Source organism: Caretta caretta, chromosome 18, assembly GCF_965140235.1.
Source record: "Caretta caretta isolate rCarCar2 chromosome 18, rCarCar1.hap1, whole genome shotgun sequence".
Taxonomy (NCBI): Eukaryota; Metazoa; Chordata; order Testudines; family Cheloniidae; genus Caretta; species Caretta caretta.
Window position 1 is genome coordinate 495151 of NC_134223.1, and position 23400 is coordinate 518550.

Genomic DNA, 23400 nt, shown 5'->3' on the forward strand with positions numbered 1-23400 from the left:
TACAGTACGACTGGTAGCCGTCATCGTCATGTCCGAGGTGCTCCTGGCCACGTCGGCTGGGAGCGCCTGGGCAGACATGGGTGCAGGGACTAAATTTGGAGTGACTTGAACAGGTCATTCTCTTTAGTCCTGCCTGCAGTCAGTCCTATTGAACCGTCTTATGGTGAGCGGGCAGGCGATACGGACTGCTAGCAGTCATACTGTACCATCTTCTGCCGAGCAGCCATGAGATGTGGATGGCATGCAGTCCTTCTGCACCGTCTGCTGCCAGCAAAAGATGTAAAAGATAGATGGAGTGGGTCAAAACAAGAAATAGACCAGATTTGTTTTGTACTCATTTGCCTCCTCCCCTGTCTAGGGGACTCATTCCTCTAGGTCACACTGCAGTCACTCACAGAGAAGGTGCAGCGAGGTAAATCTAGCCATGTATCAATCAGAGGCCAGGCTAACCTCCTTGTTCCAATAAGAACGATAACTTAGGTGCACCATTTCTTATTGGAACCCTCCGTGAAGTCCTGCCTGAAATACTCCTTGATGTACAGGCACCCCCTTTGTTGATTTTAGCTCCCTGAAGCCAACCCTGTAAGCCGTGTCGTCAGTCGCCCCTCCCTCCGTCAGAGCAACGGAAGACAATCGTTCCGCGCCTTTTTTCTGTGCGGACGCCATACCAAGGCAAGCATGGAGGCCGCTCAGCTCACTTTGGCAATTAGGAGCACATTAAACACCACACGCATTATCCAGCAGTATATGCAGCACCAGAACCTGGCAAAGCGATACCGGGCGAGGAGGCGACGTCAGCGCGGTCACGTGAGTGATCAGGACATGGACACAGATTTCTCTGAAAGCATGGGCCCTGCCAATGCATGCATCATGGTGCTAATGGGGCAGGTTCATGCTGTGGAACGCCGATTCTGGGCTCGGGAAACAAGCACAGACTGGTGGGACCGCATAGTGTTGCAGGTCTGGGACGATTCCCAGTGGCTGCGAAACTTTCGCATGCGTAAGGGCACTTTCATGGAACTTTGTGACTTGCTTTCCCCTGCCCTGAAGCGCATGAATACCAAGATGAGAGCAGCCCTCACAGTTGAGAAGCGAGTGGCGATAGCCCTGTGGAAGCTTGCAACGCCAGACAGCTACCGGTCAGTTGAGAATCAATTTGGAGTGCGCAAATCTACTGTGGGGGCTGCTGTGATGCAAGTAGCCCACGCAATCAAAGATCTGCTGATATCAAGGGTAGTGACCCTGGGAAATGTGCAGGTCATAGTGGATGGCTTTGCTGCAATGGGATTCCCTAACTGTGGTGGGGCTATAGACGGAACCCATATCCCTATCTTGGCACCGGAGCACCAAGCCGCCGAGTACATAAACTGCAAGGGGTACTTTTCGATAGAGCTGCAAGCTCTGGTGGATCACAAGGGACGTTTCACCAACATTAACGTGGGATGGCCGGGAAAGGTGCATGATGCTCGCATCTTCAGGAACTCTGGTCTGTTTCAAAAGCTGCAGGAAGGGACTTTATTCGCAGACCAGAAAATAACTGTTGGGGATGTTGAAATGCCTATATGTATCCTTGGGGACCCAGCCTACCCCTTAATGCCATGGCTCATGAAGCCGTACACAGGCAGCCTGGACAGTAGTCAGGAGCTGTTCAACTACAGGCTAAGCAAGTGCAGAATGGTGGTAGAATGTGCATTTGGACGTTTAAAGGCGCGCTGGCGCAGTTTACTGACTCGCTTAGACCTCAGCGAAACCAATATTCCCACTGTTGCTTGCTGTGTGCTCCACAATATCTGTGAGAGTAAGGGGGAGATGTTTATGGCGGGGTGGGAGGTTGAGGCAAATCGCCTGGCTGCTGGTTACACGCAGCCAGACACCAGGGCGGTTAGAAGAGCACAGGAGGGCGCGGTACGCATCAGAGAAGCTTTGAAAACCAGTTTCATGACTGGCCAGGCTACGGTGTGAAAGTTCTGTTTGTTTCTCCTTGATGAAACCCCCCGCCCCTTGGTTCACTCTACTTCCCTGTAAGCTAACCACCCGCCCCTCCTCCCTTCAATCACCGCTTGCAGAGGCAATAAAGTCATTGTTGCTTCACATTCATGCATTCTTTATTCATTCATCACACAAATAGGGGGATGACTACCAAGGTAGCCCAGGAGGGGTGGTGGAGGAGGGAAGGACAATGCCACACAGCACTTTAAAAGTTTACAACTTTAAAATTTATTGAATGATAGCCTTCTTTTTTTTGGGCAATCCTCTGTGGTGGAGTGGCTGGTTGGCCGGAGGCCCCCCCACCGCGTTCTTGGGCGTCTGGGTGTGGAGGCTATGGAACTTGGGGAGGAGGGCGGTTGGTTACAGAGGGGCAGCAGTGGCAGTCTGTGCTCGAGCTGCCTTTGCTGCAGCTCAACCATACACTGGAGCATACTGGTTTGGTCCTGCAGCAGCCTCAGCATTGAATCCTGCCTCCTCTCATCACGCTGCCGCCACGTTTGAGCTTCAGCCCTGTCTTCAGCCCGCCACTTACTCTCTTCAGCCCGCCACCTCTCCTCCCGGTCATTTTGTGCTTTCCTGCACTCTGACATTATTTGCCTCCACGCATTCGTCTGTGCTCTCTCAGTGTGGAAGGACAGCATGAGCTCGGAGAACATTTCATCGCGAGTGCTTTTTTTTTTCTTTCTAAGCTTCACTAGCCTCTGGGAAGGAGAAGATCCTGTGATCATTGAAACACATGCAGCTGGTGGAGAAAAAAAAAAGGGACAGCGGTATTTAAAAAGACACCATTTTATAGAACAGTGGCTACACTCTTTCAGGGTAAACCTTGCTGTTAACATTACATACATAGCACATGTGCTTTCGTTACAAGGTCGCATTTTGCCTCCTCCCACCGCGTGACTACCCCCTCAACCTTCCCCCCTCCATGTGGCTAACAGCGGGGAACATTTCTGTTTAGCCACAGGCAAACAGCCCAGCAGGAATGGGCTCCTCTGAGTGTCCCCTGAAGAAAAGCACTCTATTTCAACCAGGTGACCATGAATTAGATCTCACTCTCCTGAGGATAACACAGAGAGATAAAGAACGGATGTTGTTTGAATGCCAGCAAACATACACTGCAATGCTTTGTTCTACAATGATTCCCGAGTACGTGTTACTGGCCTGGAGTGGTAAAGTGTCCTACCATGAAGGACGCAATAAGGCTGCCCTCCCCAGAAACCTTTTGCAAAGGCTTTAGGACTACATCTAGGAGAACCGCAAATGCCAGGGCAAAGTAATCCTTTCACATGCTTGCTTTTAAACCATGTATAGTATTTTAAAAGGTACACTCACCAGAGGTCCCTTCTCCACCTGCTGGGTCCAGGAGGCAGCCTTGGGTGGGTTCGGGGGGTACTGGCTCCAGGTCTAGGGTGAGAAACAGTTCCTGGCTGTCGGGAAAACCGGTTTCTCCGCTTGCTTGCTGTGAGCTATCTACAACCTCCTCCTCCTCCTCATCTTCTTCGTCCCCAAAACCTGCTTCCGTATTGCCTCCATCTCCATTGAAGGAGTCAAACAACACGGCGGGGGTAGTGGTGGCTGAACCCCCTAAAATGGCATGCAGCTCATCATAGAAGCGGCATGTTTGGGGCTCTGACCCAGAGCGGCTGTTCGCCTCTCTGGTTTTCTGGTAGGCTTGCCTCAGCTCCTTCAGTTTCACGCGGCACTGCTTCGGGTCCCTGTTATGGCCTCTGTCCTTCATGCCCTGGGAGATTTTCACAAAGGTTTTGGCATTTCGAAAACTGGAACGGAGTTCTGATAGCACGGATTCCTCTCCCCAAACAGCGATCAGATCCCGTACCTCCCGTTCGGTCCATGCTGGAGCTCTTTTGCGATTCTGGGACTCCATCATGGTCACCTGTGCTGATGAGCTCTGCATGGTCACCTGCAGCTTGCCACGCTGGCCAAACAGGAAATGAGATTCAAAAGTTCGCGGTTCTTTTCCTGTCTACCTGGCCAGTGCATCTGAGTTGAGAGTGCTGTCCAGAGCGGTCATAATGGAGCACTCTGGGATAGCTCCCGGAGGCCAATACCATCGAATTGTGTCCACAGTACCCCAAATTCGAGCCGGCAACGTCGATTAAAGTGCTAATCCACTTGTCAGGGGTGGAGTAAGGAAATCGATTTTAAGAGCCCTTTAAGTCGAAATAAAGGGCTTCATTGTGTGGACGGGTGCAGGTTTACATCGATTTAACGCTGCTAAATTCGACCTAAAGTCCTAGTGTAGACCAGGGCTAAGACAGGAGCTGGCTACTCCCTGGAAACAATTCCCCTCTCTGATTGATCTCAGCTTTCTGGGCAGGGGTTAGCCAGAGGGGTGCTGCATTTCTACCGACAGCTGTTTTCCAACCAGCCTGGACTCACTAATCTGACTGTCCACCAGGTGGAGACAGGATCGCATCCTTCTATAAGATGCTCCCCCTTCCGAGTCACAGGGAAAACTGCTAAGGACCTGGAAAGAGAGGTCAGTGCTGGCTTTGGGGGTGATCCAGCCATATTCCAGCCCTTGGGCCTCGCCGGTGGTGCTGGTCCCCAAAAAGGACGGGTCAACCCGGTTCTGTGTGGACTATCAGAAGCTTAATGCCATCACAGTGTCTAATGCCTACCCCATGCCCAGGTTTGACGAGCTCCTAGACAAGCTGGGAGGAGCTCACCACCTTACCACTGTGGATCTGACAAAGGGCTACTGGCAAGTGCCACTGGAAGCAGATGCCAGACTGAAATCTGCCTTTATCACCCCTCTGGGTCTCTGAGTTCCTGACCCTGCCTTTCAGCCTCAAGGGAGTGCCAGCCACCTTCCAGCGCCTGGTGGATCAGCTACTGAGGGGGACGGAGAGTTTTGCTGTGGTGTACATTGATGACATCTGTGTCTTCAGCCAAACCTGGGAGGACCATGTGTCCCAGGTTAAACAAGTACTGGGCTGACCATAAAAGCTGATAAGTGCAAGGTGGGGATGGCCGAGGTATCTTACCTGGGCCACGGGGTGGGAAGTGGCTGCCTAAAGCCAGAACCAGCCAAGGTGGAGGCCATCAGAGACTGGCCCGCTCCCCAAACCAAAAAGCAGGTACAAGCCTTTATTGGGATGGCAGGGAATTATAAAAGATTTGTGTCACACTTTAGCTCCCTAGCCGCCCCCTTCACTGAGTTATGCAAGAAGGGAAAGCCAGACAAGGTGGTCTGGACCAAGCAGTGCCAGAAGGCTCTCTGTGAGCTGAAGGCGGCTCTGGTCAGTGGCCCAATTCTGGTAAACCTAGACTTTGGCAAGCCCTTTATGGTGTTCACAGACGCCTCAGACACGGGGCTGGGTGTGGTGTTAATGCAGGTTGATGAAAAGGGGGAGAGACTTGAGCAAGAAGTTGTTACCTCGGGAGCAAAACTACACGGCCATAGAGAAGGAATGCCTGGATATGGTATGGGCCCTTAAGAAACTACAGCCATATCTATTTGGGCGACACTTAACTGTGCACACTGACCACTCCCTCCTGACCTGGCTACACCAAATGAAAGGAGCCAATGCCAAGCTCCTGAGGTGGAACCTGCTCCTGCAGGATTATGATATGGAGCTAGTCCATGTGAAGGGGAATACCAACATGATAGCTGATGCATTGTCCCAGAAAGGGGAGTCTGAACTTCCCCAGGACACTGGTTAGAGTGACCCCGCTCAGTTCAGTCTTGAAGGGGGTAGAGATGTGACAGAATAGGGAGTATTAACCTGATGTTGCATGGGAGTTTTACTAGTTTTACTGTCTCCATTAATACTAGATGATGGTAGGATATAAGGGTGTGACTTCACTGAGGGATGATACTTGACGGCCAGCACATAACCTGAGCCCAGGAGGTGGTTGGGGCCAGGTGACGCCTTCTGCCCGGGAAACTGGACAAAGGCTGGAGGAGGAGCCGGAGGGTGTGGCTGGGTGAGATTGCTGGAGGAAGTTTCAGTTTGGAGCTGGCTAGGGAGACAGGGGGAGGCCTAGAACCTGGGTCTGGGCTCCCCACCCCCCAAGATGGACCTGACTGAGGGGTCCTGTTTTCGGTACCTACAAGCTCTGTTTTTGACTGTGTTCCTGTTACCTAATACAGCTTCTGTTTTACTGGCTGGCTGAGAGTCACGGTAAATCACAGGAAGTGGGGGGAGGGGGTGCAGGGCCCTGACTCCCCAACACTCTGTGACACCAAGTCATGTTTACATGGCAATTTACTGCACAGCAAGCCTGGCTGTGAATCTACACTGCAACAGCTTGCTGCACAGTAATTCACCATGTGGACAATGATATAGTGCAGTCACAGTCCTGGAGTGGGCCTTCATATACTACAAACCACTAAACTGCACTCCAGGACTTTCACTGTGTTATGACAGCAACACATGGTGAGTGGGATGAAAGAGGACAAAGTATTGGTCAAATCAGACGAGAAACATTCACATAAAGAATCTGACACATCAGAAAAGGGCAGACAAATAAACAGTGACAAATTTTTAATGTGCTTGTACACAAATGGTAGAAGTCTAAATAATAAGATGGGTGAACTAGAGTGCCTCATGTTAAAGGAGGATATTGATATAATAGGCATCACAGAAACCCGGTGGAGTGAGGACAATCAATGGGACACAATCATTCTGGAGTAAAAAATATATCGGAAGGACAGAACAGGTTGTGCGGGGGGAGGGAGGGGAGTGGCAATATCTGTGACAGAAAATGCAGAATCAAATGAAATAAAAATCTTAAATGAATCCACGTGTTCCATTGAATCTCTATGGATAGTAATTCCATGCTCTAATAAGAATAACAGTAGGGATCTATTATCGACCAAGTGAACAGGACAGTGATAGTGATGATGAAATGCTAAGGGAGATTAGAGAGGCTATCAAAATAAAAAACTCAATAATAGTGGGGGATTTCAATTATCCCCATATTGACTGGGTACATGTCACCTCAGGCTGAAATGCAGAGATAATATTTCTCGATACTTTAAATGACTGCTTCTTGGAGCAGCTGGTACAGGAACCCACAAAGAGAGAGGCAACTCTCGATCTAGTCCTGAGAGGAGAGCATGATCTGGTCCAAGAGATAACTATAACAGGACCGCTTGGAGATAGTGACCATAATATAACAACATTTAACATTCCTGTGGTGGGAAGAACACCTCAACAGCCCAACACTGTGGCATTTAATTTCAGAAAGGGGAACTATGCAAAAATGAGGTTAGTTAAAAAGAAATTAAAAAGGTACAGCGACTAGAGTGAAATCCCTGCAAGCTGTATGGACACTTTTCAAAGTCACCATAATAGAGGCCCAACTTAAATGTATACCCCAAATTAAAAAACACAGTAAAAGAACTAAAGAAAGAGCCACCGTGGCTTAACAACCATGTAAAAGAAGCAGTGAGAGATAAAAAGGCATCTTTTAAAAAGTGGAAGTCAAATCCTAGTGAGGTAAATAGAAAGGAGCATAAACACTGCCAAATTGAATGTAAAATTGTAATAAGAAAAGCCAAAAAGGAGTTTGAAGAACAGCTAGCCAAAAACTCAAAAGGTAATAAAAAAATGTTTAAGTACATCAGAAGCAGGAAGCCCGCTAAACAACCAGTGGGGCCCCTGGACGATCGAGATACAAAAGGAGCACTTAAAGACGATAAAGTCATCACAGAGAAACTAAATTAATTCTTTGCTTCAGTCTTCACGACTGAGGATGTTAGGAAGATTCCCAAACCTGAGCCGTCTTTTGTAGGTGACAAATCTGAGGAATTGTCACAGATTGAAGTGACGCTAGAGGAGGTTTTGGAATTAATGAGAAACTTAACAGTAACAAGTCACCAGGACTAGATGGCATTCACCCAAGAGTTCTGAAAGCACTCAAAGGTGAAAATGCGGAACTATTAACATGTCCTTTAAATCAGCTACAGTACCCAATGACTGGAAGATAGCTAATGTAACGCCAATATTTAAGAAGGGCTCTAGTGGTGATCCCGGCAATTACAGACCAGTAAGTCTAACACCAGTACCGGGCAAATTAGCTGAAACAATAGTAAAGAATAAAACATAAATTGTTGCGCAAAAGTCAACACAGTTTCTGTAAAGGGAAATCATGTCTTACTAATTTATTAGAGTTCTTTGAGGGGGTCAACAAACATGTGGACAAGGGGGATCCAGCGGACACTGTGTACTTAGATTTCCAGGAAGCCTTTGACAAGGTCCCTCACCAAAGGCTCTTACATAAATTAAGTTGCCATGGGATAAAAGGGAAGATCCTTTCATGGATGGAGAACTTGTTAAAAGGGAACAAAGGGTAGGAATAAATGGTACATTTTCAGAATGGAGAGGGGTAACCAGTGGTGTTCCCCAAGGGTCATTCCTAGGACCGATCCTATACAACCTATTCATAAATGATCTGGAGAAATGGATAAACAGCGAGGTGGCAAAGTTTGCAGATGATACTAAACTGCTCAAGACAGTTAAGACTAAAGCAGACTGTGAAGAACTTCAGAAAGTTCTCACAAAACTAAGTGACTGGGCAACAAAATGGCAAATAAAATTTAATGTGGATGTAAAGTAATGCACATTGGAAAAAATAACCCCAATTATACATACAATATGATGGGGGCTAATTTAGCTACAATCAGGAGAAAGATCTTGGAATCATCATGGATAGTTCTCTGAAGACATCCACGCAGTGTGCAGCAGTCGTCAAAAAAGCAAACGGGATGTTAGGAATCATTAAAAAATGGATAGAGAAAAAGACGGAGAATATCTTATTGCCCTTATATAAATCCATGGTACGCCCGCATCTTGAATACTGTGTACAGATGTGGTCTCCTCATCTCAAAAAAGATATACTGGCATTAGAAAAGGTTCAGAAAAGGGCAACTGAAATGATTAGAGGTTTGGAACGGGTCCCATATGAGGCGAGATTAAAGAGGCTAGGACTTTTCAGCTTGGAAAAGAGGAGACTAAGGGGCGATATGATAGAGGTCTATAAAATCATGAGTGGTGTGGAGAAAGTGAATAAGGAAAAGTTATTTACTTGTTCCCATAATATAAGAACTAGGGACCACAAATGAAATTAATGGGTAGCAGGTTTAAAACAAATAAAAGGAAGTAGTTCTTCACTCAGCACACAGTCAACCTGTGGAACTCCTTGCCTGAGGAGGTTGTGAAGGCTACTACTATAACAGGGTTTAAAAGACAACTGGATAAATTCATGGAGACTAAGTCCATTAATGGCTATTAGCCAGGATGGGTAAGGAATGGTGTCCCTAGACTCTGTCTGACAGAGGGTGGAGATGGATGGCAGGAGAGAGATCACTAGATCATTACCAGTTAGATTCACTCCCTCTGGGGCACCTGGCATTGGCCACTGTTGGTAGACAGGATACTGGGCTGAATAGACCTTTGGTCAGACCCAGTATGGCCGTTCTTATGGCAAGCTGGTGTGTTGTTCATTCACATTCTGGCTAGCCACAAAGTAACTTATTGTATAGACAAGCCCCTCGAGCACGGGTGGGAAAACTTTTTGGCCTGAGGGCCACATCTGGATATGGAAATTGTATGGCGGGCCATGAATGCTCACAAAATTGGGGGTTGGGGTGCAGGAGGGGGTGAGGGCTCCAGCAGGCTCTGTGGTGGGGCCAGAAATCAGTTCAGGGTGTGGGAGGGGGCTCTGGACTGGGGCAGGGGTGTGAGATACGGGGGGGAGGGGGTGGGGGGAGGGCTCTGGCTGAGGGTGCATGCGCTGAGGTGGGACTGGGGATGAGGGGTTTGGGGTGCAGGAGAATGCTCCAGGCTGGGACCGAGGGATTCGGAGGGTGTGGGGGGAGCAGGGCTAGGGCAGGGGCACAAGAGGAAGTCAGGGGTGCAGGCTCAGGACGGTGCTTACCTCAAGCGGCTCCCATAAGCAGCAGCATGACCCCACTCCAGCTCCTATGCAGAGACGTGGCCAGACTGCTCTGTGCACTGCCCTGTCCGCAGGTGTCACCCCCGCAGCTTCCAGAAGCAGCAGCATGTCCCCCCTCTGGCTCTTATGTGGAGGCACTGCGCTGACCAGGGGGCTTTGCGTGTTGCCCCGTCCGCAGGCAACACCCCTGCAGCTCCCATTGCCTGCACTTCCTAGCCATTAGGAGTTGCAGAGATAGCGCTTGGGATGGGGGCAGTGTGCGGAGCCCCCTGGCTACCCTATGTGTAGGAGCCAGAGGGGGGACATGCCGCTGCTTCCGGGAGCTGTATGGAGCCACGGCATGAGCGGAGTGGGGCAAGCCCCTGACCCCGCTCCCTGACAGGAGCTCGAGGGCCAGATTAAAAGGTCTGACGGATTGGACGTGGCCCATTGGCCATAGTTTGCCCACCCCTGCACTAGAAGGCTTATCCTTTCTAGATCGTAAATATGGAGCCTCTTAACATCTAAGATATGCAACCTAACTTTTCCCAGAAAAAAATGTGCTGGGGGAAGGGAGGAGGTATTGATTTCCACTCATTCAAGCAGAATTTAGAAACTTGGTAAGAATGAGTGTAAACAAAAAATACATTGCCTCTTTATGAAAATGTATAAGAAGGTTCAGACATCAAAGCCTGAATCATAGAATATCAGGGTTGGAAAGGACCCCAGAAGGTCATCTAGTCCAACCCCCTGCTCAAAGCAGGACCAATTCCCAGTTAAATCATCCCAGCCAGGGCTTTGTCAAGCCTGACCTTAAAAACCTCTAAGGAAGGAGATTCTACCACCTCCCTAGGTAACGCATTCCAGTGTTTCACCACCCTCTTAGTGAAAAAGTTTTTCCTAATATCCAATCTAAACCTCCCCCACTGCAACTTGAGACCATTACTCCTCGTTCTGTCATCTGATACCATTGAGAACAGTCTAGAGCCATCCTCTTTGGAACCCCCTTTCAGGTAGTTGAAAGCAGCTATCAAATCCCCCCTCATTCTTCTCTTCTGCAGGCTAAACAATCCCAGCTCCCTCAGCCTCTCCTCATAACTCATGTGTTCCAGACCCCTAATCATTTTTGTTGCCCTTCGCTGGACTCTCTCCAATTTATCCACATCCTTCTTGAAGTGTGGGGCCCAAAACTGGACACAGTACTCCAGATGAGGCCTCACCAATGTCGAATAGAGGGGAACGATCACGTCCCTCGATCTGCTCGCTATGCCCCTACTTATACATCCCAAAATGCCATTGGCCTTCTTGGCAACAAGGGCACACTGCTGACTCATATCCAGCTTCTCGTCCACTGTCACCCCTAGGTCCTTTTCCGCAGAACTGCTGCCTAGCCATTCGGTCCCTAGTCTGTAGCTGTGCATTGGGTTCTTCCGTCCTAAGTGCAGGACCCTGCACTTATCCTTATTGAACCTCATCAGATTTCTTTTGGCCCAATCCTCCAATTTGTCTAGGTCCCTCTGTATCCTATCCCTCCCCTCCAGCGTATCTACCACTCCTCCCAGTTTAGTATCATCCGCAAATTTGCTGAGAGTGCAATCCACACCATCCTCCAGATCATTTATGAAGATATTGAACAAAACCGGCCCCAGGACCGACCCTTGGGGTACTCCACTTGATACCGGCTGCCAACTAGATATGGAGCCATTGATCACTACCCGTTGAGCCCGACAATCTAGCCAGCTTTCTACCCACCTTGTAGTGCATTCATCCAGCCCATACTTCCTTAACTTGCTGACAAGAATACTGTGGGAGACCGTGTCAAAAGCTTTGCTAAAGTCAAGAAACAATACATCCACTGCTTTCCCTTCATCCACAGAACCAGTAATCTCATCATAAAAGGCGATTAGATTAGTCAGGCATGACCTTCCCTTGGTGAATCCATGCTGGCTGTTCCTGATCACTTTCCTCTCATGCAAGTGCTTCAGGATTGATTCTTTGAGGACCTGCTCCATGATTTTTCCAGGGACTGAAGTGAGGCTGACTGGCCTGTAGTTCCCAGGATCCTCCTTCTTCCCTTTTTTAAAGATTGGCACTACATTAGCCTTTTTCCAGTCATCCGGGACTTCCCCGGTTCGCCACGAGTTTTCAAAGATAATGGCCAATGGCTCTGCAATCACAGCTGCCAGTTCCTTCAGCACTCTCGGATGCAACTCATCCGGCCGTCGGATGCAACTCGTCTGGCCTGAAGCTTACTGACTCTTCTTGCTGAGATTACAGTAATTTATAAATTTTTGTGTTGGTGACACCTTTCAGACAGCAAGCCTTTGAGTGCGATCCCCCATTATAAATTAAAGCCACGATTTTTAATATATATTTAACACTATTATAAATGGTAAATTTATAACCCTTGTGATACAAGAGGGCCAGGGAGTAGTGGTAGAGGGGAAATATATAAGCCCTAGGCTAATTAAGGTGTGATTCCCTGTAGACTAGGGAGGGTTGCTACAGGTTAATTGGAGCACCTGTAGTCAATTAAGCCCTGTCAGGAACCTAATAAAACCCCCCTGATTCAGGCAGTCAGGGGAGGAGGAGGAAGGACTGGAACTTGGAGGTGTGTTGTAAGCTTTGAAAAACCAGAGAACTGAAGTAAGGGAGACCCTGCCCCAGCAGGGGAGGGAGACTTCCTCCCCCAACATCTAAGGACTGAAGGTACCCTCTTCCCCCTTGGGTGGAGAAAGAACCTGCAGAGGTTGAGAGGTGCTGGGGCTCAGAGTGAGGAGCAAACCCAGACTCCTCCCCTACTTCCCTCCTCTACCACCTTCCCGGGCCACTATTGGAGACCTCAGCAGCCCAAAAGCAGGGGCAAGAGATGGCGTCTTAGCCCCCGCCAAGAAAAGCACAGGACCCACCATACTAACATTGGGCATCTTGCCACACCCTACTGTTTAAAATGAATTTACCTTTTCTCACCACTTTTAAATTAAGACTAAAACACATTTTCACTGAATTATTATTATAAGCAAAAAAGTTGTGTGTTTTTTTTTAAGATACTGTAATACTAGGGGGGAGGGATAGCTCAGTGGCTTGAGCATTGGCCTGCTAAACCCAGGGTTGTGAGTTCAATCCTTGAAGTGGCCATTTATGGATTTGGGGCAAAAATTGGGGATTGGTCCTGCTTTGAGCAGAGGGTTGGACTAGATGACCTCCTGAGGTGCCTTCCAACTCTGATATTCTATGATTCTATGAAGAAACTTTGCCAATATTACTTTTCACAGCAGACTTAGTGCCCCATTGCCACCCTTACTTCTGCACTGCTGCTGGTGTTGGCATCATCTGTGGAGAAAGAGGTGGTTCGGGACTACTTAGAAAAGCTGGACGTGCACAAGTACATGGGGCCGGATGCGTTGCATCCAAGAGTGCTAAAGGAATTGGTGGATGTGATTGCAGAGCCATTGGCCATTATCTTTGAAAACTCGTGGTGAACGGGGGAAGTCCCAGATGACTGGAAAAAGGCTAATGTAGTGCCAATCTTTAAAAAAGGGAAGAAGGAGGATCCTGGGAACTACAGGCCAGTCAGCCTCACCTCAGTCCCCGGAAAAATCATGGAGCAGGTCCTCAAAGAATCAATCCTGAAGCACTTACATGGGAGGAATGTGATCAGGAACAGTCAGCATGGATTTACCAAGGGAAGGTCATGCCTGACTAATCTAATCGCCTTCTATGATGAGATTACTGGTTCTGTGGATGAAGGGAAAGCAGTGAATGTATTGTTTCTTGACTTTAGCAAAGCTTTTGACATGGTCTCCCACGGTATTCTTGTCAGCAAGTTAAAGAAGTATGGGCTGGATGAATGGACTATAAGGTGGGTAGAAAGTTGGCTAGATTGTCGGGCTCAATGGGTAGTGATCAATGGCTTCATGTCTAGTTGGCAGCCGGTGTCAAGTGGAGTGCCCCAGGGGTCGGTCCTGGGGCCGGTTTTGTTCAATATCTTCATAAATGATCTGGAGGATGGTGTGGATTGCACTCTCAGCAAATTTGCGGATGATACTAAACTAGGAGGAGTGGTAGATACGCTGGAGGGCAGGGATAGGATACAGAGGGACCTAGACAAATTGGAGGATTGGGCCAAAAGAAATCTGATGAGGTTCAATAAGGATAAGTGCAGGGTCCTGCACTTAGGACGGAAGAACCCAATGCACAGCTACAGACTAGGGACCGAATGGCTAGGCTGCAGTTCTGCGGAAAAGGACCTAGGGGTGACAGTGGACGAGAAGCTGGATATGAGTCAGCAGTGTGCCCTTGTTGCCAAGAAGGCCAATGGCATTTTGGGATGTATAAGTAGGGGCATAGCGAGCAGATCGAGGGACGTGATCGTTCCCCTCTATTCGACATTGGTGAGGCCTCATCTGGAGTACTGTGTCCAGTTTTGGGCCCCACACTACAAGAAGGATGTGGATAAATTGGAGAGAGTCCAGCGAAGGGCAACAAAAATGATTAGTTTCAGAGTAACAGCCGTGTTAGTCTGTATTCGCAAAAAGAAAAGGAGTACTTGTGGCACCTTAGAGACTAACAAATTTATTTGAAAATGAGCTTTCGTGAGCTACAGCTCACTTCATCGGATGCATATCGTGGAAACTGCAGCAGACTTTATATACACACAGAGAATATGAAACAATACCTCCTCCCACCCCACTGTCCTGCTGGTAATAGCTTATCTAAAGTGATCATCAAGTTGGGCCATTTCCAGCACAAATCCAGGTTTTCTCACCCTCCACCCCCCACACACACAAATTCACTCTCCTGCTGGTAATAGCCCATCCAAAGTGACAACTCTCTACACAATGTGCATGATAATCAAGTTGGGCCATTTCCTGCACAAATCCAGGTTCTCTCACCCCCTCGCCCCCCCCTCCAAAAAACACATACACAAACTCACTATCCTGCTGCAAATAGCTCATCCAAAGTGACCACTCTCCCTACAATGTGCATGATAATCAAGGTGGGCCATTTCCAGCACAAATTCAGGTTTTCTCACCCCCCAACCCCCATACACACACAAACTCACTCTCCTGCTGGTAACAGCTCATCCAAAGTGACCACTCTCCCTACAATGTGCATGGTAATCAAGGTGGGCCAGGGTCTGGAACACATGACTTATGAGGAGAGGAACTGGGATTGTTTAGTCTGCAGAGGAGAAGAATGAGGGGGGATTTGACAGCTGCTTTCAACTACCTGAGAGGTGGTTCCAGAGAGGATGGTTCTAGACTATTCTCAGTGGTAGAAGAGGACAGGACAAGGAGTAATGGTCTCAAGTTGCAGTGGGGGAGGTTTAGGTTGGATATTAGGAAAAACTTTTTCACTAGGAGGGTGGTGAAACACTGGAATGCGTTACCTAGGGAGGTGATGGAATCTCCTTCCTTAGAAGTTTTTAAGGTCAGGCTTGACAAAGCCCTGGCTGGGATGATTTAATTGGGGCTTGGTCCTGCTTTGAGCAGGGGGTTGGACTAGATGACCTCCTGAGGTCCCTTCCAACCCTGATATTCTATGATTCTATGATCATCTTCAGAGCTGGATGCAGAAGGAAGGGTGGTAATGTGGCACTAAGCCTTCTGTGAAAAGTGATGTTTGTATGTTTGTTAATATTACTTTTCATAGCAGATTTATTAGCACAGACTTCACAGTAGACTTGATAGCTAACTAGGAGGCTGTGAAAAGTGGTATTTATATATTTGTTAATATCACTTTTCACAGCCTCCCAGCTCTGAAGGCAGCACATCTAAAATTTAGCATTTTAAACAAGAGACCCCAAAGGCCCAAACCCGCCTGTGTCTCTGACTGCTAAATTATAAATTACTGGGTTTTTTTGCCAAACTCAGTGTTCTGATTGGTCTGCAGTTTAATGCAGCTCTTCAGCTGCTGAACAATCAAGCCCTCTAATGTTGTCTCAGTCCCACCTTTTTAGTCTCTAGACAATAAACGTGCACACGATACTATAATCCCCAGAGTCCAATTTCATTAAAGTGATGATAATACAAATATATAGCTTGTTTAGGAACAAACATCGCTGCATTACACATTTACAATATTTTTTGAAGTAAATACACTGCATTGCAATGGAAAGGTGTCATTTTCTAAAACGCTAGATTTAAATTATATAAGTTATAGCAGTTGCTCTCTGCATGTACTGGTGACGTGACCCCCACATAATAACCTTGCACCCCCTGAGAGGTCACAACCCCCAGTTTGAGAACACTTGTGCTAGGAGTAATGCAGTCTTTAAAAGGTCTCTTGAATGTCTGGTGACTATAAAGGCCTAAATTAAAATCCCATTGATTCATGCAATGGTGAAAACCTGTCAATCAGGACTTTCAGAAATCCTTTCTCCCTTTTAATCCTCAAAAACCATCTCTGAAAGCTTTATGGTTCAGGAACAATCAGCATTATGTACAATCAGAGAGTTCTTTCAGAGTACCATTGCCTGTCATTTACCCAGAACAAGCTCAGGAGATGTTTATAAAGAACTATGCTGTCTTCTAATTGAGCGACAGGAAGGGAACTACTTACAGTGAGGGCACAAAAAGGGAGTAAGTGGCAGAGAACCTAATCCATAATTTAGACTTGGACATGCTGTAGACAGTAATATTAACACAATGTAGAGGAATGACAGCATTGCTACAGGTTGTCTGCAACCTTCCATGAGAGTCTCATTAATAATACTAATCCTATGCCCTTCTGTAGCAAAAACCTGAAAGCATTTATATTTTAAAAGAAACCTCTCATCTCCCCTAGAAGGTAAGTCAATATTATGTTATTAGATACATTTTACAGGAGGAGAAACTACGGCATAGAGGTGAAGTGTGGGCCCTATGGTCACATGGTGGGTCCATGGCAAAGATGAGACTGAAGCACGAGTCCTAACCTGTGTCCCCTCTAAGCCAGGCAGCCCCTCAAGAGTCAATCAAGTGCCAGCACTTGATTAGCAAAGCCGTACACTTCCAGTGATGTGTTCAGGTGCCCCTCCTCCCGCTGCTCTGGAGCCGAGTTGCTCCTGCCCTCTGCCTTGGAGGGCCCGGCCAACTGCTCCCAGGACCCTCCTGCTTGCTGTGCAAAGCAGAGGGAGGGAGGGGCGTCCCCCTCCCCCAGCCTCCCCCTATCCATGTATCCCATCTCCGCAGAGCACGGAAGGGGAGACAGGGCTCAGGAGCAGAACGGAGCTGCTGGCAGCTGCTACGGACTGAACAGCAAGCCTTCTGGTGAGTGCCACTGTGCTTAAAGGGACAGCACACAGTCTCTCTGACTTCCCCAGCAGCCAACACACACCTCTCTCTCGCTCTCTTTCTCACACAGTCTCTTTCACACTCACCTCTCCACGCATACTTGTGTTGTTGTTGTTACTTCCTGCAATGCACAGATATTCTCTGTAATTTTATTTTTTCCAAGTGCTGTTATTTTAGTTTCTTGACTGGTCTATACATTTCATAATTTTATTTCTCTCTCATGCTTAAATTTAATTCTTTGAGTAGTGAGTTCTAAAATGCCTACCTGTCCTGGCTGGAGTAATTATCCCTATGGTAACTTTTTAAAAATATATATCTAGTTTTTTGGTTTCCACTGGTGGCGGACATCCACACATTACCTCGATATTGGTGCATGTAACAAAATTCATTCTTCATTCACATGGATGGAAAAAATTAGAGGGAACATTGGTCATAACGTCCACTCTTCTGCTCTAACTCACTTAACAATACTCCTTCCAGAGTGAAGTAGAGAACCCAAGATTCCAGACACGCAGTCCCCTGTTCTAATTGCCAAACACTTCTTCCATACCACAGTACAGAATGACCAAAAGCAAAGTTGCCTTACACAGAGACACGGTATACAGATGTGGCTGCTACATACACTTCAGTTGTTCAGTAGCAGTCCACATTTTTCTTACCAAAAAGACCACTATGGAAGTAAATTCTGGGATGATCAGTCCAGATTTAGAAGTGGAGGTTACTTACCTGTAGCTGGAGGTTCTTCAAGATGTGTGGTCCCTATTTGTATTCCACTGAGGGTTATATGCATGCACCATACATCCAGAGCTGGAGAATAGCTTTGAAAATAGCACTTTCCTTTGGCGCACACATGCGCTGTTGCTGCGCCTCATGGTTTAGAACAAGGTGACAAAGGGCAAGGTGGACCGACAGCACCCTCAGTTCCTTCTCCACTGCAAATAGAAAAGATCCGCAGCAGAGGGGAAGGAGGGCAGGACTGAACAACAGATAGGGACCACACATCCCGAAGAACTTCCAGTTACAGGTAAGTAACCTCCTCGAATGATAGTCCCTACTGTGTTACACTGAGGGTGATTCACAAGTGATACCCAGTTAGGAGGAGGTTGCGAGGAAGATGACAGAACCATGTGGAATGGAGAACAGCCATGCCATATGAGGCATCCATTGCATAGCTTTGCACCAGAGACTAATGTCAAGAAAAAGGATGCATTCAAACTCCACATAGCCACCCTACATAGGTCCATGAGCAGCATGTCATGAAGTGTGGCCGTAGTCAAGGCTTGCACTCTCCTGGAGTGGACTCGTGCCTCTGATGAGTGAAGACTATCCTGATAATTGATAGAGTGTAATACACCCCAAAACCCATTTAGAAATCCACTGAATGGAGATGGCTTGCCCCTTAATCCTTTCCACTATAGCGATAAACAATCTAGGGGACTTCCTGAACAGCTTCATCCTTTGCAGATAAAAGGCCAGGGCCCTACAGACATGGAGGGAGTGAAGGTGTGGTTCCTTTGCTGAGGCATGTGGCTTTGGAAAGAAGGCAGGTAAGTGTATGGGTTGGTTGAGGTGAAAGCAGGAAACAACTTTCGGCAGAAACATGGGATGCAAGCATAGGAAAACTTTGTCCTTATAGAACATGGTGAAGGGGGTGGACGGGTTTATCATTATGGCCCCCAGTTTGCCTACCCTTCTTGCAGAAATAATAGCTACAGTAAAACCTCAGAGTTACGAACACCAGAGTTATGAACTCACTAGTCAACCACACACCTCATTTGAAATCGGAATTACACAATCAGGCAACAGCAGAGATGCGCCCCCCATCTGTTGGTATGGCAACCCCCTTTTTTTTTCATGTTCTGTGTGTGTGTGTGTGTGTGTGTGTGTGTATATTTTTCCTGCTGTATTTTCCACTGCATGCATCTGATGAAGTGGGTTTAGCCCACGAAAGCTTATGCCCAAATAAATTTGTTAGTCTCTAAGGTGCCACAAGTACTCCCCGTTCTTAAACCTGTATTAAGTCAATGTTCAGTTGCAAACTTTGAAAGAACAACCATGACATTTTATTCAGAGTTATGAATATTTCAGAGTTACGAACAACCTCCATTCCTGAGGTGTTCGTAACTCTGAGGTTCTACTGTACCAGGAAGGTGACTTTCATGGAGAGGAGATACAGGGACCAGGAGGCCAGAGGTCTGAAGGGCAATTTCATCAATGTCGCTAGGACAAGATCAAGGTCTTGAGGTCCTATTGGGGAGCAATGGGCTGAACAGGAGGATACATGCATATCAGGTCCTTCCAGAACCTGGCACTCAAGGGGGGAGCAAAGACAGAGTGCCCATCCACAGAGGGGTGGAACGCGCTAACAGCCACTACATGCGCCCTAATGGAACTGAGAGCGAATCTCAACACTTTCAGGGACAGGAGAGTAAAGAAAAAGACCCTTCTGCTGGGCCCAGGAGGCTAAATGTTTTCATTTCGCTCGGTAGGACCGCCAGATGGATTCTTTCCAGCTACTCAAGAGGGCATCACACGCTGCCGACGAACACTCCCAGTTTAGCAAAGATGCCCATCAAAAAACAAGGCTCTCAGAGGAAGCGTCTGCAGATCGGGACGTCTGATCCTGCCGATGTGTTGTGTGAGCAGTTCCGGAAACGTCGGCAGCAGAAATGGAGAATGCTTTGACAGGTGGAGAGGATGTGGAAACCAGAACTGGCGAGGCCAGAATGGGACAATCAGGATGACCATCACTCTTTTCCACTGGACCCTGTGGACAACACGGCGCAGGAGTGGTGACGGGGGGGAAGGCATAACTGATTTGGCCCAACCAACAGATAACTAGGGCATCACTGTGAGAATGGGCACAAAGCCCTCTCCTAGAATAGTACTGGGTGCATTTGCTGTTGGCATGGGAGACAAAGATCCCTGGTTAGAGCCCCCAGTGGTCGAAACTATCTGTGACTACTGAGTCGTGCAACTCCCATTCGTGGTCAGCCAAGAAATTCTTGCTGACAGCATCTGCAATCACATTCTGAATTCCCAGGAGGTAAGCCACTAACAATAGGAGACTGTGTACAATGCACCATTCCCAAAGGCGAACCACGTCCGCACAAAGCACTGGTGACCTTCTGCTCCCTTGCTTTTTTTTCCTGTAATAAGTGGTGGTGGTGTGTGACATGATGGGAGTGGATGGACAGGAGAAATGCAAGTCATGCTCTCCTTACCACCAAAAGCAATGCATCTGTAATGATCATCATGCTTGGAGAGGATGAAAGGAAAGGCATCCCTGTGCAAACCTGACCTGGGTCCATCCACCACCAAAGGGAGGAAAGAACATTGCGGGAGGAGGAGAGGAGAAAGTCTGTAAGGTGCCCATGGAATGGAGCGTCAGGGAACGGGATCTCTGCAGCCACATCTGTAAACAGCGGAAGCAAAGATGAGCAAAGGCTGTAACATATGTGCATGCAGCCATGTGGCCAAGGAGGGAAAGGCAAGTTCTGGCCGTTACAGAAGGACTGGAAGTGTCCATAGTAATCAGTTCTAATGGGGTCAGGAACTTGTACTCTGGTAGGCAAGCATGCGCAGAGAACTCATCAATGCATGCCCCAATGAACTCCAGGGAGCGTGTGGGGTCCAACATCAATTTCTATACATTTACACTCAACCCCAGGGAGGAGAGGAAGAGAAACAGCAGGGAAGTCAAAACTGACGAAAGAACTAAGGAGTTCTATACCATTTTGCAGGAGGTGGATGATAGAATTTAGGCTTGGATGCTGGCGTATAAATACGCAGCGATTGCAGAATGGCTCTAGAGCAGTGGTTTTCAAACTTTTTTTTTTCTGGTGACTGAGTTGAAAAAAATTGTTGATGCCCGCAACCCAACAGAGCTGGGGATGAGGGGTTTGGGGTAAGGGAGGGGGCTCTCGGCTGGGGCAGGGAGTTGGGGTGCAGGAAGGCGTCAGGGCTGTGGGCTGGGGGTGCGGGCTTTGGGGTGCAGGAGGGGGCTCCGGGTTGTGGGGGGGGCCTCAGGGCTGGGGATTGGGGCACGGGGTTGGGGTCAGTGGTGCAGCAGGGTTGCTAAGGCAGGCTTCCTGCCAGTCCTGGCACCGCGGACCATGCTGCACACCGGAAGCGGCCAGCAGCAGGTCCGCCTCCTAGGCGGAGGCACGCAAGCGGCTCCATGTGGCTCTCATACGCAGGCACCACCTCCCCCGCAGCTCCCGGCCAATGGGAGTGCAGAGTTGGTGCTCAGGGTGGGGGCAGTATGCGGAGCCCCGTGGCCCCCCCATCTAGGAGCCGGACCTGCTGCTGGCCGCTTCCAGGGCACAGTGCAGTGTCAGAACAGGTAGGGACTAGCCTGCCTTAGCCGGGCAGCACCGCCGATGGGACTTTTTAATAGCCTGGTCAGCAGTGCTCACCAGAGCAGCCGTGATCCAGTGCCTTACATTCCATGACCCAGTATTGGGTCATGACCCACAGTTTGAAAACCACTGCTCTAGACTCTTTGAGGAAGTGCAGGGAATCATCAGTCTTCTGTTTGAAGAGTTGAGACTCATTGAAAGGGAGGTCCTCAAATGTGTTCTGTACCTCCCATAGGAAAACAGATAAATGCAACCAGAATTCTCTCCTCATGACGATCCTTGTGGCCACAGTTCATGAAGATATCTGCCAAATCTATTGAGGCCTGGAGTGTTGTCCTGGCAACCAGTTTGCCTTCCTCTAAGATAGCCTGTAAATGGTCATGATCCTGCCAAGAAAGCTTCTCCACAAAGTCTGCTAATTAGCCTTAATTCAGAAAGTCGTATTACTAGTTATGCCATGTAATCAGATATTTGAAACTGAAGGCTAGCTGAAGAAAAGACTTTATGACCTAGAAGGTCCAATCTCTTACACCGAATCCACCGCAGCTTGAAGAATCATCCTGGTGACCAGTTTTCCTTCTTCTAAAATAGCCTGGAAGTGGGCATGATCCTGCTAGGGAAGCTTATCTGCAAAGTCCACTAATTGGTCATAATTCAAAAAGTCATTTTGCCAGTAATTCCAGGTAATTAGAGATGTGAAACTGAAGGCTGGCTGGCAAAAAGACCTTACAACCTAGGAGGACCAATCTCTTACCCTCCTTGTCTGTTGGGAGTGGAAAGCGGATGTTGCTGCTTGGCCCATTCAATAGCAGCCTGAATAATCAGGGTGAGGGGAAAGGAAGGCAGACAGTAAAACAGCATCCCAATTCCTTAAAATCCTAAAAGCTATCTATCACTAACTCTAAAACTACTATAATAACAAAATATTAATTAAATACAAGAGTAAAAGTAGTCTTTTTCTGTATTTAGGAAATGCATCACACAAGATGCAAGAACAGAAGAGGCTCCAATTCAGACTATGTGGTAGTGAGAAGGAACTGAGGGCATGGTCAGTCCCTCGCTCCCTTTGTCGCCTCGGTTGAAACCATGAGGCGGATTCACGGTCCAAAGGATACTACTATAGATGAATATAATTTGTTGAAGAGTCAACATGGTTTTCATAAAGGGAAATCATGCCTTACCAATCTGCTAGGATTCTTTGAGGGGGTCAACAAGCATCTGGACCAAGGGGATCCAGTGGATATAGTGCACTTTGAATTTCAGAGAGCTTTTGACAAGGTCCCTCACCAAAGACTTACACAAAGAAAGCTGCCACGGGATAAGAGGGAAGGTGCTATCTTGGATTGGTAACTGGTTAAAAGATAGGAAACAACGGGTAGGTATAAATGATCAATTTTCAGAATGGAGAGAGGTAAATAGTGGTGTCCCCCAGGGTTTGTTCTGAGACCAGACCTATTCAACATATTCATAAATGATCTGGAAAAAGGGGTAAACAGTGAAGTGGCAAAATTTGCAGATGATACAAAATTACTAAAAATAGGTCATACCCAAGCAGACTGTGAAGAGCTACAAAAAGGATCTCTAAAAACTGGGTGACTGGGCAACAAAATGGCAGATGAAATTTATATGTTGATAAATGCAAAGTAATATACATTGGAAAGCATAATCCCAACTATACATATAAAATGATGGGGTCTAAATTAGGTGTTAACACTCAAGAAAGAGATCTTGGAGTCATTGTGGATAGTTCTCCGGAAACATCCATTCAATGTGCAGTGGCAGTCAAAAAAGCGAACAGAATGCTGGTAATAATTAAGAAGTGGATAAAAAATAGGACAGAAAATATCATGTTGCCTCTCTATAAATTC

General features: G+C 47.6%; 2 protein-coding genes across 46 annotated transcripts in view; both read right to left on the bottom strand.

Annotated features, from left to right (window-relative positions):
- EIF4G3 (eukaryotic translation initiation factor 4 gamma 3) overlaps positions 1 to 23400 on the bottom strand; it is a 457314-nt gene that overhangs the window by 320075 nt on the left and 113839 nt on the right. The window lies entirely within an intron of this gene.
- Positions 2211 to 3916, bottom strand: LOC142069539 (uncharacterized). The gene is made up of 2 exons (XM_075121081.1): positions 3322 to 3916; positions 2211 to 2731 (listed from the first exon to the last, which is right to left on the bottom strand). Exons 1-2 carry the CDS (start codon positions 3902 to 3904, stop codon positions 2211 to 2213), a joined length of 1104 nt encoding a protein of 367 aa, XP_074977182.1. The 5' UTR covers positions 3905 to 3916.

Bases quoted from the DNA above. Each gene is read 5' to 3' on its own strand.
- LOC142069539 (XM_075121081.1), bottom strand. From the start codon at position 3,904: ATGCAGAGCTCATCAGCACAGGTGACCATGATGGAGTCCCAGAATCGC. The intron at 2,732-3,321 runs GTGAGTGTACCT...TTTCTCCACCAG, and splicing joins AGGTGGAGAAGGGACCTCTG to CTGCATGTGTTTCAATGATC.